The sequence below is a fragment of the Lonchura striata genome, chromosome 1, assembly GCF_046129695.1.
Source record: "Lonchura striata isolate bLonStr1 chromosome 1, bLonStr1.mat, whole genome shotgun sequence".
Taxonomy (NCBI): domain Eukaryota; kingdom Metazoa; phylum Chordata; class Aves; order Passeriformes; family Estrildidae; genus Lonchura; species Lonchura striata.
The window spans coordinates 139,604,545-139,621,354 of NC_134603.1; the positions used below are offsets into that span (position 1 = coordinate 139,604,545).

The 16,810-nt window shown below is 40.7% G+C and overlaps 1 protein-coding gene across 6 annotated transcripts in view; it reads left to right on the top strand.

Annotated features, from left to right (window-relative positions):
• Window positions 1-16,810, top strand: part of KIAA1217 (KIAA1217 ortholog) — a 231,108-nt gene that overhangs the window by 190,326 nt on the left and 23,972 nt on the right. For all 6 annotated transcript variants that reach the window (XM_021533124.2, XM_077788523.1, XM_077788524.1 and 3 more), the window contains 2 exons: window positions 7,186-7,346; window positions 13,660-13,835. In XM_021533124.2, the coding sequence (XP_021388799.1) occupies window positions 7,186-7,346; window positions 13,660-13,835 (337 nt within the window). The remainder of the gene's footprint in view (window positions 1-7,185; window positions 7,347-13,659; window positions 13,836-16,810) is intronic.

The following is a 16,810-nucleotide window of genomic DNA, read 5'->3' on the forward strand; positions in this document are numbered from 1 at the left end:
CAGGATATGGGAGTCGATCACATCTTTAAGAGAGGAATTTCTGACAGGTTGAGATGGTATTTGGAATGAATTTCCCACCTGCGCTGAATGGTTTAAATGAGATGCAGAGCCTCTGCATCTGGTGAATTTTCCAGTGACTCATCCTGTCTATACAGTGTGTATATATCTGTTATTAACCCTAGATGTGTCCAGATTGCTATAGAAGACTAAATATTTAATTCCTTTTCTTGTCACCTGAACTTTTTCTAAGGTCTTCTGTCACTAGGATACTACGGATGTAATGACACCAAGAAATTTAGCAGTCAGCAAGACAGCACTTTCCCTAATTAAGCCACATTGACCTGTTCCTAATTATTAGCGTGCACCTAAACTGTTCTGAGCCAGCACCAATTATGAAGGCAGTAAGAGCCGGTCTTGTTTTAGCATCCCACCTGGAGAGCTGTTAAGTGTGTAAAAGATTGAGTCCGGTCTTGTTTTAGCATCCCACCTGGAGAGCTGTTAAGTGTGTAAAAGATTGAGTTAAAACTGTTGACAAAGAAGATTTCCATGTGGTTGAAACTCTTTGTGTACAGGCCGTTGCTGGAGAAGTCCGCAGGATATTCGTGTGCTTATGTGCCTCCTCTTCCCCTTTGTCATGCACTGAATGCAAATACAGGCAGTTCCCTGCTTCCTGCTTGTGCTGTTCCCACAGGGAGGTCTGTGCCCGGCAGGTAGTAAACCACGCATATTTATTAGCAAACCTATTATGCTCCTAAGTAGCCTTTCTGTTGGAGCTGTTAGCTCACGTTCAGGATTCCTGTTTGTCTGGAATTGCACTATGTCCTCCTAATTGACAGAAACCAAACTAGACCTGGAAAGTATCTACCACGTGGAAGAGAGAAAGCTAAAGTCCTGGTACTGAAGCTTTGCTCCCAGGCCACTCTCTGGTGCTGTTCCAACTCTTCCCTTCCTGAATGGGGAGAGGAATACTTCAAGCTTTGAAGAAATAAGTTGTAATTTTTCAGACAATATAGTGAAAAGTCTGTCATTATTCAAAACAGCTGCAAAATGCTCTTCAGTTTTTCCCTATTGCAGTGTCCTTATAGACTGAGAATTTATGGCATTTCCCACTTGCACAGGCCTCACCTCATATAAAGCACTTATGAAAGCATCACAACCAGCACATACAGTGCCTTGTGTTCCTCTTTGTATTGCATTGCAACAGCAGCCTCTCTGCTTTCCCTCTGACGGAACCAGTGCACACAAGTACTTGGTGGGGGACACTCAGTCGGAGGATCTAAGTGGGTGCTGCTTTGAGTAGGAGTTTGGGCCTCCAGAGGTCCCTTTAAACCTGAATTATGTAGTGGTTTGTGTGTGCATGTATAAATGTGCACTCAAATGAGAAATGGAACAGTATTCATTGGGAAAACAACCTTACATAAAGCAAAAGTGAAGATTCCCTGGGAAGTCATGCCCAGCCCACCAGAACAGTGCGGTTCATCAGACCAGCAGCCATTTCCTGGCACTGTTTTTCCCAAATACTTCTCACTCACTGCCTTATCATGTGACTGACACATCCCTGAAAGGTTAATATTGCATCTAACAGCTGCATGTGCAACCATGGTGGGGGAGATGGAGGGTGGGGACTTAATTTACTGTCACAGGCCAGATCATCGTCTGTCACTTACTGACAGAGACATTGGCTTTGCCACATGGCCATGTGCCTGTCCAGCATATGAGTAAGGATTCCAGCACTCAGCTTATGCTCTAGATGCCTTTCTCATCACTTGGGAGAAGGGGATAGGACAGTGGGAACAGCAATGCAGCCAGCAGTCTGCAAGGATCTCTAGCAGTGCTATAAAGTATAGTTGTAACCCCAGCACCTCCATCCCTATATCCTGTCCTTCCAGCATGACTCAGGCACAAAATTAAATTGTAGCAGGTAAGGAAAACAAGGTGTGATGACCCCAGTACACTACTGTAACCCACAACAGCTATTACTGAAGACTGCTGTGTAAAAGAATAGTCTTGTATAAAGGAATATTTTCCTGCTTTTGTGCCTGGAATTGCTCAGGACATGGTCCAATGAGTCAGTGCAGTTTGGCTTACTTGAAAATAAGGCAATCTGCCAGAATATACTACAGAATGTTTCTCCTTTTTGTAAATATGCTTGGGTTCAAACATGCCAGCAGAAGCTAGAGACACTTCTGCTGACCACTGTTTTATTCTTCAGTTCACCCCAATCTTTATTACATATAGTCATTTAGTCAGTGACTCTCTCACTTTACAATTCCACTTGACAACTGCGCACCGAGATACCAGTTTTAGCAATTTCAGAGACTATTTGAAAGACAAAGGGGTATAAAATGTTGATTGAACATTCCTTTCTAGAGCTCTGATAAGCAAAAATGTGAATTGCTTCCCATTCTAAAAAATAAAACATCTGTGAAAAATAATATTGTGTCATCAATGTTGAACCAACATTGTATTTTATAGTATGTCTTCCAATGATAGGAGACTTGTGCAAAAAATAGACTATATCCCTTGGGATGGGAAGGAAACCAAAATTTCTAAACCCTAGATAACTCTATATAGCTAGTTTGTGAATACTCTGTTTGGTATGTCATATGAACCAAATTGTTGTATTTAACTTGCTTTTGCTGTGGTGGACTATAGAAGCCAGTGACTTCTTTAGCCCCCAGTATTAAGGAATCTGAAGAAACCCAGCTTTTTCACTGAGGAAGATGAGTCTGGAATGACAATGCTTGTCTGCATTTCTTATCTTTTATTGCTTTAGGCTCAGTTCTTTCATGGGGGATGGGTCCAAAGAGCAGTAACCCTCCACAGACTAGCTATGTCTCTTCTGCTCATGTCAGGAGAAATTCCATCTCTGAATCCTTATAAAGATCTTCAGTTCCTGAGACACAAATGCCATCAAGAAATTCTTCACTTAGAAACAACACATGATTCTAAAACCATACTAGTAAGAGTCACCATGAGATTACTAACAAATACCCTGAGAAATACACACTCTCTTTTCTGTCATATTTTTGTTCATCAGCTGGAGATTGATAGACTAAATCCTGGATTCATTTATTAAATTAGGATCAGCTGTTTCATGGATTACCAAAAAAAGCAATATCTTTTTGCTAGTTGCTGCCTTGTTAAAAGAGGAAGTAAGACTTTTCAGTATTCCATGAGAAGGGCATCAGGGAGTACAATTTTCTGCACTAACACCACCTATACAAAACAAGAGGGAGATGGCAGCAGGGGAAAGTATTACAAATGTAGGACTCAGATTCTTTGTGAATTGTCTTGTCATCTGTGCATATCTGTGTGCCCTTCTCACATGCATGACTCTTGCTGTGATGACCTGTGAATTAAATCATTGTCCATATCTGCTTGCTTATCTCAGATTCAAAGACAGATCTTGCTAGTCTTAGAACTCTGTCAGCATTTGTAGACAAAATATAATCCTGAATTAAATTTGGATCAATGAGGTGAAGTTGCATACTAATGTATATATAGAATAGTTTATTATCTTGAGGCTGATTTAGTGCCATCTAGTAACTGTCACATCTCTCCAAATAATGTTTGAAAATATTTTATCTCTTTAATTAGATTAGTTATTTGTGGGGAAAAAAAGCCAAACAAACAAACAAAAAAAAAAACATTGTGGAGTGTCTTCTGATGGCCTTTTGTGCCAACTGCTTCAAAATAAAATCTTAGCATTTTAGAAAGAAAAAAAATCTGGAAAACAGAAGGAGAGCAGTGTCTTTGCAGCCATAGCAAAGGTCAAGTGTCAGGGAGTAGAAGTCGTGTTCCTTATCCCCTGAGGACACAGCAAACCTTTCCTCTTTCTACACTTCAGTTCTCTTTGTACTCTAAAATGGCAGCTTAGTTCATTAGCCTTTGTAAAAAGTTAACTTTTTTTATTTGTCCAAAGTGTTGGGAACTTATGGTGGGAGGTTGAATTTCCCTTATCTAGCTCAAGAAAGGGGTTTCTTTAAAAACCCAAGAGCCAGTGCTGTTTCTTTCCCTTTAACCCATCTGGCCTCACATCTAATCACAAAGCTACAGCCTGGGACTACTTCCAACAGTGAGCTACACTCCCTAGATGAAGCAGCCCCTCATTCAGCTGCCTTTTTATTCTTTCTTAATGAAAATATGAATATGTGAGAAATCAGCTGCTGATTGTTATTGCTCACGCAGTGTCTTGTGTTTCACACCCGCTGGAGTCTGCAGTCCCACTGCAGGTTTCCCAGGCCCTGGGCACTCTGCAGCAGGGACATTGTGGCAGCCAGAGCACCTAATGGTGAAAAGAGGTGACTGAGGCAGCAGCGAGGAGGAGAGCTGCTTTGTAGGGAATTAGAGACATTTATTGCTTACAGAAGCAGATCACAGTCCATCTACACTAAAAGAAAAGCAGGCACCCCTTCCTGAGAAAATATGTGAGTTGACTGGGGTCCAGCATGGGGGGAGGGACTGGTGGGGTCTGATTCATGCCTTGGCAGCCTCATCACAGGGTCAGGGGCTGAGGTTTTGGAACTTTTGCTTGAGGCAAAGAACAGCAGAAAGGTAGGTGTGCTTTCAAAAATAGTCCAGATTTGTGGCTAGGGATCAGAACTCTTGGAGGTTTATCCACATTTTTCAGACTCTCTGGTGGTTTCTGTCTGTAAGGTTTATGAACTAAATACCATTCTCTTAAACAAAAAAGGCAAAAAATAGTGCCTGTGGGAGGGAAATAGATGCTTGACTGTAGGAGAAAGTGCAGTGTACATGTAGACAGATAAGTATTAGCATACATTAGACTGAAGCATGGAGTGGGTACATAATGGCAACGAACAAGGACTGTTTATTTCTTGAGTGTTGCTTTCTGTTAAGGAGCTCTTTGAAAGTCAAGAGACCATTGAATCATACTGGAGTACAGCAAAAATGTGCAGCAGCTTGCTCAGCAGTGTAATGATGAGTGCTGTTGTTGAAGCACCAAGCAGATCTAGCTGGAGCAGGTTCAGGGACAGTGTAGCATTACAACAGCCTGCCCCAAGCTAGAGGAGCTTTTGTCTGAGCATGTCTCCAGAAGCCCATGGCATGGCACACTGTATGTAGCATGGATCCTGCCAGAGGGGCCTGTGCTTTTGTGGAGCAGAATTGCAAATGAAGGTAAAGTAGCAAACATGATTCTTAAAAACCTTTTTTAAAAAATAAAAATAGGCTGGTGTGATTTCCATCCTTTAAGAATGCTTCCCCTAGATGAATTTTGCAAAGGTTGTATTTGAGGTATCCACACCTGTTGGAAAAGGACTAACAGTGTGTTGTTATGCTGAGCTCTACTGAGGACATTTGGAGGAATAGTTCAAAAGACTACAAGGGATGAGAGCATGGGGGGAGAACTTCCCACTCTAGGAGTCATACCCATTCCAGGCAGAAGGTGTGTCATGCACTTCAGTGCACTGAAAGTTTTCCTTCAGCCCGCAAAGCTCACAACACTGGTTTTTGTTTGATTTCATTAAGCTTGATAGAATGTGTGCTTGTGGGAACAGATGATGACCAAAATCCCTGCTCATCCATTGATGAGTTGTTTCCTGTTTCTTCAGATTTCTTTTGTTTAATCATAGAGAAGAATGAAATTGAAGTAGGGAATGACCTAATCATAGAATAGAATAATGGAATTATTTAGGTTGGAAAAGACCTTCCAGATCATCCAGTCAAGCCATTAACCTAACACTGCCAAGTCCACCCCTGGCCAGGTCCCTAAGTACCATACCTACATATCTTTTAAATACCTTCAGGGATGGTGACTCAACCACTTCCCTGGGCAGCCTCTTCCAATACTTGATGACTCTTTTGGTGAAGAAATTTTTCTTAATATTAAATGTCCCTGGCTGTAAATGGCCCCTGGCTGGCCATTTCTTTTTGTCCTGTTTTTTGTTACCTGGGAGAAGAGAACAACTCCCACCTCCTCCCAACCCCCTTTCAGGCAGCTGTAGAGAGCAACAAGGACCTTGAGACTCCTTTTCTCCAGACTAACACCCCCAGCTCCCTCAGCTGTTACTCATCAGACTTGTGCTCCAGATCCTTCACCAGTTTTGTTGCCCTTCTCTGGATATGCTCCAGGATCTCAATGTCTTTCTTGTAGTGAGAGGCTGTAGTTCAGGGAACAACAGCTAAGGTATAAGGTGTATTTGGCAGTGTGATGAGAAGAGTTTGCAGGACTATGTAGTACTGAACTTAAAAAATGAAGTTTGTCATACTGATAGTCTGTCATTTTGTCTGCTGGGGGAGTGGGGGTAGGGGGGAAGGGACACATTAGAAAAAGAATTTGAAGAATACAGGTGTGTAAGTGCAAATTGTGAGAAGGAGCTGACATTTCTATTAGCTCATGAGCTGGAATTTGCTTGTTCTCTCTAAATAGAGCTTCTTCCCAGGTACTTGAGACTGAAAAGAACAACCGTGGCATTGTTCCTGTGCAGAGGGATAGCATTCTTTAAAAAAGAAAGTTTTATGAGGACAATAATCATTATTTTCAGAATGTGGCTCAGTTCATTTCCTTGTGTTATGCTGTATTCCTTTCTGACAGACTAAAAGGGAGTGGGTGGATGCAACATGGCTGAGAACCTCTGCCACAACATCATTTAATTTCTCTGGTTTTATAGGGTTGCTGCTGGAGATACCTGGTAGAAATAATGCAATTTTCCTTTAAGCAGTGCAATAAGATTTTTTATAGAAATCTTTTCCCCATATTTGGCAGCTTGATGGAATCCATCTCCTGACATGATTAATCAACAAATATGTAGTTCAGGAGTCCTATGAGTGAATTTGCATCAACTTGATCTCAGACATCTCCTGGGAGGACAGTCCCAAAGTTCTTTTCAGAACCAATTTGATTTGTTGCTGTTTTGTGTAATCTGCAGTTATAGCTTATTATCCCATCTCCACTACATGTGGTAGAAAGCAGTTCTGGAGTAATGCAGTGCTCTGGTAGAACTAAGGTTCCAGCACAGATACACTCTGATACTGTGCAGGCTTCCCTCAAAATATATTGGATAAGGAGGTGCCAGTCCCCTGTTAGTACTGAGCGTTGGCATCTGTTATTTGCTTTTCTCGTCCATCTGTGTGAGATACCTGTGGATTCAGTGGGCAGAGGAGGGATCACGTTTGCACCTTCTCTGCTGTGAACTCAGCCTGTACTGCTGCTTATTGCAGGTGCTGCCAGTATATCTGGGGGGAAGAATGCAGTGGGAGCTGTGGAGTCAGCTGTCACCCACCACCCCGCTGGAGCCCCAGCAATGCACCTCAGCCTGCATGGCATGAAACGCAACGTGTCGGACCTGCGGCTGCAGCTGCATCAGATGAAGCAGCTACAGGTATGCTTATCTGGATAATGCTGGGAAAAAAGGTGGGTTGTCAGCAAATGCCTTTTTTCCTCCTTCCTCCTCTCTCATTTTCTCTCTTCTACCTTTTGTACAAGTAAGTCTCAGTAGCAGAGTTCTAGCAAAGGGCAGACCCAACTACTACAGACACAAAAGTTTACATAGTCCTCAGGGTGTGAGAATTAGCTCAGTTAAACTACTGCTGCTCAGATATTGTGAAAAAAATTTCATTTCTAGCTTTGTTGGATACCCTATACATTAAAGCACTATTTATATTGCAGTAATATCAAGTCTGTGATTATAGTTTGGACCCTGCTATGCTATGTGCTATATAAACATGTCAGAAGAACCATGTTCCTGCTTCATACTGTTTATAGTTGAGATGAATCTTAAGTTCCTGAATAAACAACTTTGATGTCAGGAAACCCAAATGTAGCTGAAGATCAGTAGATATGTATTAAGCCAGAGTTTGAGTCCTGTATTTACAGAATCCAGAAAACTAGCCAACTTGAACAATAAGAAAAATAAAGGTCTTTCAAATGTTACTGCAAAGATTTGTTGTGTCCTACTTACACTCAGCAATACCTTCCTAATACATGTCAACACCTCAAAACCTGCAAGAAAGAATACAACCAATGAAGAGTTAACAAAAATAGTATGTTGGCACATGCAGTCATGCTGCAAATATAAATACATTCTGTTCATCTCAGACACTGTAAAAATAAGCATATGCAGCTGTACAGGTCTTCAGCCTTTTACTTAACTGGAAATTGAAGAGCACTGTGTATTGTCCCAGAAGATGGAAAAGAAAGCAGAGCACTTTCTTGTAAGACAAATTGGACAGTTGGAGAAGTTTCAGTATTCTTTTTGCCAGTCCTCCTTAGCCAGAAAGTGACATCACATGTTAGGTATTGTAGGACTGCAGCTACTGGTTTTACAACCAGGATGATGGTACCATGTCAATCACGTTTGATTTGCTGATAAATTTTAGAACAAAATAATGATAATACAGATAAGAGTTCAGAGCATGTTTTACTTTCATGTTTTACCAGTCATAAAGCAAAGGAGCAGAAGGGTGAAGTAAACATCAGTATAGGAAAATATGTCCAACTGAAGGTCCTATGACAACTTCCTGTGCTCTGTTTGCTGGGAATGCAGAGACAGAGATGGCAGAAGATGTTTGGAGCAAAGAGTTGTGTCAGGTGACTTCTGCCTGTGATACAGCTCCCATGTATTTAAATTTTCGGTTTAGGATGAGTATGCTCCAACAGCAAATGTCCCTTTCAAAAGCTATTCTCAGCAGTGCTGCCTACGTGCCAGCCATCGTGTTCCTCGTCTGATTTGAAGACACTGGCATTTGATCTCTGCCCTGGCACATTATGTATAAGTGCATATTTTTCCACATTCGTGCTGCAAACCACTGCAGACCCTCTGTCCTTCTCTGCACCATGTGCCAAATGCAGCTCTTGGCAAATGCCTTCAGTCTGGCCCCCAGCTGTGCTCAGCATGTGGCCCTGGAAAGTGGCTGGAGTCTGCAGTGCTGCTTGGAGGCAGGGAGTCCATCCTTCTCACAGGGCTGCCCACCAAGGAGGTGGCATTTCCCCGGCTCAGCTTTGTCTCTGTGGCCTTGCCCGGGGCAGAAGACGTGACATTGTGGCACACAGGAGTGAAGAAACTTTTACCATCTGCACAAATCAATGCTGGCAAGGAGGTCTTGAGAAGGGAAAAAGGACATATCCCAAGTGTGCTCATTAACTCTGGCTGGCTTCCTTTAATTCTGAAATTATAGCAAACTTGGTGCATTGAGCTAGTGGGAAGTTGAGAAATGTTGGAAGAACCTGTAGCTCAAGAGAAACTTTGGTATGTTACACATAAATTCCATCGATGAGAGTTTCTGTCATGGCATTCCTGAGCTATTTTGAAAAAAAACTCCCAGTTTATAGGGCAGCAAGTGAAACAGGCAGTGTTTTAAACTGAAGAGTGTTGCAATATCACATTTTAAATGAAATATGTTGTGCTATGTTTTTTCAAAAATAATTATAAGTAGAAGGGAAAAAGTATTTTTCTGGTTTCGCAGATTGTTTTCATTTCATGTTGACAGTGCTTCCTATTTTTCAATTCCACTGTTTCTCCTGGTCTGGCAGTCAGTTTGTTCCTGTTTGTGTGAATTTTTTATACAGTGACAGACTAGAAGAAACACTTCAAAAAATGAAAAAGATTGCACAGGCGCAAAATTTGGCAGGGTAAATAAAAAACAGGAACAGAACATAAACTATGTTTAATATTGTCTATTGTTTAATTTTCAATTGATGTTACCACCATAAGTTCATATTAATTTTCTTAATAGAATCAGAGAAATACATGATAGAAAAGACCCATTCATTTGTGTATCCTTTGTTTGTGCTGGCAAAATCTTCTTTTTAAACCATATCCAGCAGCAATGGATCCAAATGTATTTATTCACACACCAGATAAACATATAATGTAAGATGCCACCAAAAACTTAAGATGTGGTTGGATTTTGAACAGGGATTCTTGGCACATAGACATTTACCTTATGGCTGTTGCTAGAGGCTGTGTACACCTCTTGCATGTTCTAAGTGCTCTGATTTTCAGAGACATTCAGGACAGAGTAGCTTCATGGTGCTGTGGAGTTTTTCAATGCCACAGATGGGCTGTAACCCAGCCTTTGTCCTGAATGGGTTTGTCACTGGTAAGAATTGAGCCCATGATGATTTTAGTGGGGTTGTTCATTCTATGCACCCAGGTATTGAGAACTCTTAGTAGTAGGTTTGAACCAAGCCTTGGAGTACATGTATATGGTTTATATCATTAGGTTATATGTGCACTGGATTTTTTTTTTTTTTTTTTTTTTTTTTTCTATTCCTTCTTTTCTTTAATTGAACTCACTTTAAGGGAACACAGTTCCCCACTAGGAAGGTGCATGCATGCATCCTTTTCCTTCTCTCAGGGCACTGTTTGCAGGGAAGTGAGTGCTGCAGAAAGGACAGAAACTGTAATAACAACACTGTCATAAAGGTATATGATCCTCAGTTTCACAAGTGTAACTTTGACTCAGAATACAAATATATTCTGAGCTGCATTATAGAACTGGAGAGGCTAGCTTTAATCAATGGATGGTACCAAACTTCAGGAACGAGGTACTTAGAGTCTACAGAGGGCCTGAGCTGCAGGCAGCCAGCTCCTGTTTGTAGCTGTGCACTGGAGTTCAAGGGGAGGTGGGAAGCTCCCACTGGGTGGGTCACACTCATCTCCTAATGAGGAGAAGGGTTGTGAACTAATACTTGGTTTTCTAGTTACCTGTCTCATAGATAGTAATTGGTTCAAAGTGAACTGAACTAGTGAGTACCAGAGGCAGGATTGGGGTACTTGTGTGAGAGTGACCAGTAATGGCTGAAGCACAAGATGAAGAAGAGAGGCAAGGAAGGTATCTGGAGAGGTTGATGAGGCTGAAAATGAGAACCAAGGGTAAGGGGTGTATGAAAGGATGCTAGAATTCTAAAAAAAAATGTTAAATTTGTTTCTGTTTGATTGCTTCTTGCAGAAACAAGGTAAGGTAACTCTAATTAGCAAATTACCATTTGTTGGTGACAGGAAAGCCTGCATTGGTTTACCTTTTAGCACGTGCCTTTAGAATTTCAGTACTGCTTCAAGAAAGAGTCTTCAAGAATTAATGTTTAAGATTGTTTATTTGGCTTGTTTTCAAGTAAGCTTATAGTATAAAAGGTCCTATTGTGTGGAACCAGAATAACTATGGCAGATCCATAAAATGTCTTTTGCTTGAGCTGGTGGAGTAACAGAGGTGGTCAGAGGGGCAAGTGGGTGTGCACTTAGACAGGGAGTCTCACATCTGATTCTGCTGGCAGCAGAAAGGTAAGAATGAAGTTCAGTCCCAGAACATGGAGGTAAATGGGAAGGCCAGTGACTTCTCCTGAGCCACAGCTCTTTCCCTGTGCTCCTGCTCTCCTTGCCTCATGCTGTCCTTTGGTTGCTGACTGACACAATTGCTCCCCTCCCACCGTTCTTCCTTTTGTCTCTCTGAACATATATGTACCTCTCCCTTTTTATCTTCTGACCCTGTGCCCCGAGCATGAGTAAACTCAGGTTGTCCATAACTAGCCAATTATTGCATGAATTTTCATAGAAATAGTAAAAACATTTCTTTGATACCAAGACTGAGTCATATCCCAGAATTAAAGAGCTCACTCCAAACACTGAGGTTTGGGAGCCCTCAACATACAAGAGTTTTTGAAATCTTGCTGTGTTACATTTTTATTCCCTATCCTCATTATCAGAAATAGATGAACTTTTGTGACTGAAACTTCCTGGTATTGTTCAAGCACTTCATAAATGGAGGCTACAAACACCTTAGCTGTACACATCACCACAATAAATATAGCTCCTCTACATACCCCCATAATAGGAAAAAATATGTGCCTGCCATTTCACAACCTCACACACTCACACATAATCAGTTTTGCTATTAGTGGAAGTCCCTATTACCAGCTGAGGAACATCAAGGACTTAAATTCTGGACACCTGAGACTTAAGTCTAACTCTGTTACTGACCTTCTCACTGAACTCGGATCAGTTGTTTCACAGATCCTAACTCACTTCCATGTGTCAAATTTCCACACTTTTTAAAGAGCTGGGAATAAATTGTATGCCTGAAGTGTCACATGCTCATTCACTTATTTATTCATTCATTTAGGTTTTCCTGCTTGAAGATATGACACAGTGAAAGAAGTGTGTATCTCAGTTGTGCTGGCCTTGCAGCAAGAGATTTTAATTTATCAAATCCAAACATTATTCCCATAATGGGGAAAATACACATTGTCTTCAAAATAATCTAGATTTTATTTATATCGTTCTGTGCTGTTAAAATGTTTTTCAGCTTCATAGTTTCACTAACTGCTCACATTTCTCTTCAGCTGAATTTTGAGTTAACTGCTGCTTGTCACAGTGCAGATTTCACACACACACACACAACCCCTGCAGTGAGGTGTTACCCTCCCTCTCGTCGAAGCTGTGTAGCTGGAGAAGAGAGTAAGAGAGTCAGGCATAGGGACTGAACAGTCATAAATGAGGAACTGAGTTTGTTTCTCTCATGCCCATACTGGTTGGAAAGAATTGTCTCAGCAAAGGCACTTTTTTTTATTCTCATGAATTTTCTTAAATGGATTTTAAAGAAGGCTTACTGCTACTGTGTTGTAGGTATCCCATTTTTATGATTCTTCCTGTTAGATCATGGATTTATTTTGTGTGTTAAATGTGATTTGGCTGTTAAGCCTGGATGTTTAGAAGAACCTGACAGTTCAAGTGCTAGTTTTAAAATGGGAATTTTGTCCCCAGTTAACACGGGTGTTTTTTAAAATCTTACAGTATGAAATGGCTCCTGGGCTAACAGAGTTGTGTTCATGTTTCCTGTGTCCTAAAACTATGACTAGGTACAGTCCTGCTTATCTCTTTGAATCTTGTGATTTGCATAACAGACTTAAACAGGTTTGGTTTGTGAGCATGGCTGGTAGCTGCTCCAGGGCTACCCCCAGAAGGGTACAGCCTAGTTTGCCCTCTTACTTCTGTTTTCTCTGTGAGCTTACTATCAGCAAGACAATTAATGCTTGAGTTACTTGTCAGGCTAAGACAAGAAACAAGGTATGACTTGAAGTTCTCAGAAAGTTGCTGTCAAAGTGTGTGTGTTTGTGTGTGTGTGTGGGGGGGGGGGGGGAGGTGTTCTGGTTTTTCTGGTGGGTAAAGGAGGTTTTATGTATTGCATGTAAGCTGTATACCTGTACCAAATTACACCACATGTTACAGTCCTTCCTCTGCCACTTGAGAGACTGAAAATCTCCATTCTGAAAACAGCAGTGCATTCCTGCCATGACATTAATGTGTGGGATTATCCACTAGGCACGTATGGGCTGTGAGATGCATAAGCTGGTGAGATACATGGAAGGGGAAGTCAAGCATCCAGCATTCTCATGAGGTGTAATTAATTCTTGATTCATGTTGAACCAAGCAGAATAAAGGGGCCACACTCCTTGCAGAAGTTATGCATTGAAGGTGATATATTGATCCCAACATATTTTGTTTATCAGTTTGAAAATGGACGTTATATATATATGGAATAATGTTTATAGGTACAGCTAAAGAGGGAAAGCAGGTGAAAACACTCACTCGCTGTAGGATGGTGTTTATCCCGACCTTCTGAGATCTGCAATGTATTTTGTTGCCAGGGATGTCAGTGAAGCAGGAAAAACTGAAGTTGATTTCTTTTGTGCAACAGCTGCAGAACCAGGAGATGCTGAGGGCAATGGTGAAGAAAGCAGAGCTAGAAATCAATGGCAAAGTGATCGAAACAGTGAAGAGGCTTGAAGATCCTGTGCAGCGACAGCGCAACCTGGTGGAACAAGAGAGGCAGAAGTACCTCAGCGAGGAAGAAAAGATTGTAAAGAAGTTATGGTGGGTTGAGAAACCTCTTCAAATGTATTGCTTTTACCTGTCTTTTTCTTCCATAAAGTAGAAACTTCTACCACCAGGTAAACTGCATTTGTATATGGTATTTTAGTTGTGTTTCCTTGTCGTGTATCACACTGGCTGTAGAACCATGTCTGTGTTGTTCAACTCACTGGTCCTGACTGGGAGCCCTTCTCTGCACATCCCCTGGGTAAATCCCAGCAATACCAAGAGCTTCTGCCTCTTCAGAAGTCCCCTGTAAAGGGAGAGATGACTGGAATGCCCACCCCTGTATTCTGAAAGCCTCTCTCTACCCTAGTTCTCCCCTTCAGCCTTATGTATTATGCTTTAGGGAAGGGGAGAGGAATTTCCTCAAGAGCAAAGGGATTCAAAAGAAGGTAATAAGTTTGGCTTTAAGTACAAAAATCAGATTTCAATAGTAAGTGCTTTGGCTACTGCATGGGAGAGGTAGGGGAAACTCAGAGGAGTGAAGTTTAATTACAGCCAGCAATGCCAGTCCTTGTCTAAAATGTAGTCACTGAGGTTTCCATCTGCTTAACTGTGTACCTTGTTTTGTTGTTATGTAAAAGCCCTTTGGAAGATTCTGGCTTTTTTCCCCAGAACTTTGGCCCACCAAGACTGGTGGGATCAAGTTATTTGATTTAGTTCAGAGTCAGCAGGAGCCAAGATAAAGCTGAAATTAATAAACAGTTTAACTAATTCTAACACTCACATTTGTAAGATATTATATAACTAATCATTTCTCATTATTGCATTTCACACCTAAAGATAATAGAGAAAAAAATTCTAGTCAGCTTATCATTGGAAATTATGACTGAAGAGCCAGAGTACAGTTCCTGACAACTAAGGAGAGTAAATCCTTCCTGTTGATCAATAAATTGTCAGATTAATACTTTTTGTAATAAAAAAGGTGTATCTGTAAAGAGAAGGTTGGGTGTTACTAAGGAGAGTCCTGTGAAGAAAGGTTGAATGTGCAGTAATGGTCCATGCTAGAATAATTAATCCTCTCAGCTGATTCATAGTCTTAAGTAATGCCCTTCCTGTTCCTCACTTCACTCCTGTGTACCTCATTGCCAAGTTCCTATATTGTCTGTTCTCTATGGAAAGAGCAATTTGTGTGATGGCTGATTATGGCATTGACTCATAAAATGGATACAGAGTGAGGTCAAGTGCCAATGGCATTCACTGTTACAGCTGTTCATTAAGGATAGGACTTGGATTGCAAAGTGCTTCTGTCTTCCAGGTTTTGGAATTTTTTCTGTTCCCATAGTTTCTGCTACTTCTCTGCTACTTCCTTTGTTAAAGTTACAGGAGAATTTTTTAAATCATTCAAGTGTTACTTCACCTCTTTTAGAGACATGTTAGAAACAAACATTTATTTTTATCACTTGTGTCCAATGAGATTCCTTTGTCATGTATTTTCCCATTTGCAAGGGCCGAGCCCAAAAGAAAAGTACATCTGACAGCAATAATTTCAGCAGCTGATGGCTTTTCATAGTAAGAGCATGCAGCACAAAATTACACATCAAATGTCACTGACATTATTGAGAAAAAGGTTACATTATTTATAGGCATTTACAACTAAACTGATCCCACTGCAGATATACAAACAAATGCAAAGCAACAGGGCACAATATTTGCATTTTTTAGGATTTCAACTGTCATCTTCTAAAAATCATAAGACTAAATCAGTGAATAAATGTCTTCATGTGAGACACTGGAATGTAAGATTACTGCAATACTTACAAAAGTGTATTTACTACTTTTAGGTGGTAAATCTTAGTTTAAAAAGTCCTTTCTTCTGCAATTGAAGACTGTTGCTTGAGCAGGGAGGTTGGACCAGATGACCCACTGTGGTGTCTTCCATTCTGTGATACTGTGAAATAAGGAAATAAACATATTGGCAGTTTCATGTTGTAAGCAACAGAAATATTGGTGTACATTTCAAAGCAAGCATTCTGTTGAGTAGAAATCTTGCTCAACAGATTCATAATGATGCCTACAGAAGTGTGCCCATGTGTATCACCACTGTGGCAGGATTACAGTTCAGAGGACGTCTAATGAAACCTGTTAAACACAGTGTTTATGTTCACTTATGTGACAGTGAAATACACACTCAGAATTAAATGTGTAGGTTTTTTTAATCTAGTCTTTTGACTCAACATTAGAGATGTTATATATAGCACTTGTAGATACTAGATTTAAGAATTACCAAAGACAAATTACGATGTCATGATACATTGAGTAATGAAGTATTTATGTCATAACAGGCACATTAGAGGTGTGACCACTCTATATTGTAGATTTTAAGCACTTTAATAGAAGGGAGTTATAAGCACAGTATTTAAGTTATAGCCACATCCAAACTGTTCAATTAGATACAATCCACAGTAGCTTACAATTTATACTTTATTAGGACAAGTATCAGATTTTTTTTTTTAATAACAATAACCATGCTCCATGAAAACAAAACTTTACTTTGCAATCTGGGAGAGGTACTAGTAGCAGATACTTGGGGAAGTATATCAGAAGAATTTCTTAATTTGTTTTTGAATTGTTCATCTATCAATCAATCCCCAGACTCTTGAATAATGCACAGCAGAATATTCACCCTTGGCATGCTAGTCATTATGTTATAGACACTCCCTTTCCCTTCCCTTTTCCCCCACTCATGCCTTTTCCAGCCTGAGAAGTCTTAGTCTGCTGAGTTAACCTTCTAGAAGGTTCTCTACATTTCATCATCCTGTTGCCTTTCTCTTTGCCTTTTCTAACTCTGGTGCACAGCTGTGGGATGGGAATGGGGAGACAGGAGAGCCCTGCAAGAGCTTTGTTGGATGCAGGCACAACGTGACCTCGTGCATGGTGTGATCTCCCTGTCCTCTTGTTCCACAGGAGCTTTACATTAAATATCCAACATCTCAATCACATGGATGATCATCAGTGTATATAAAACCTTAGGG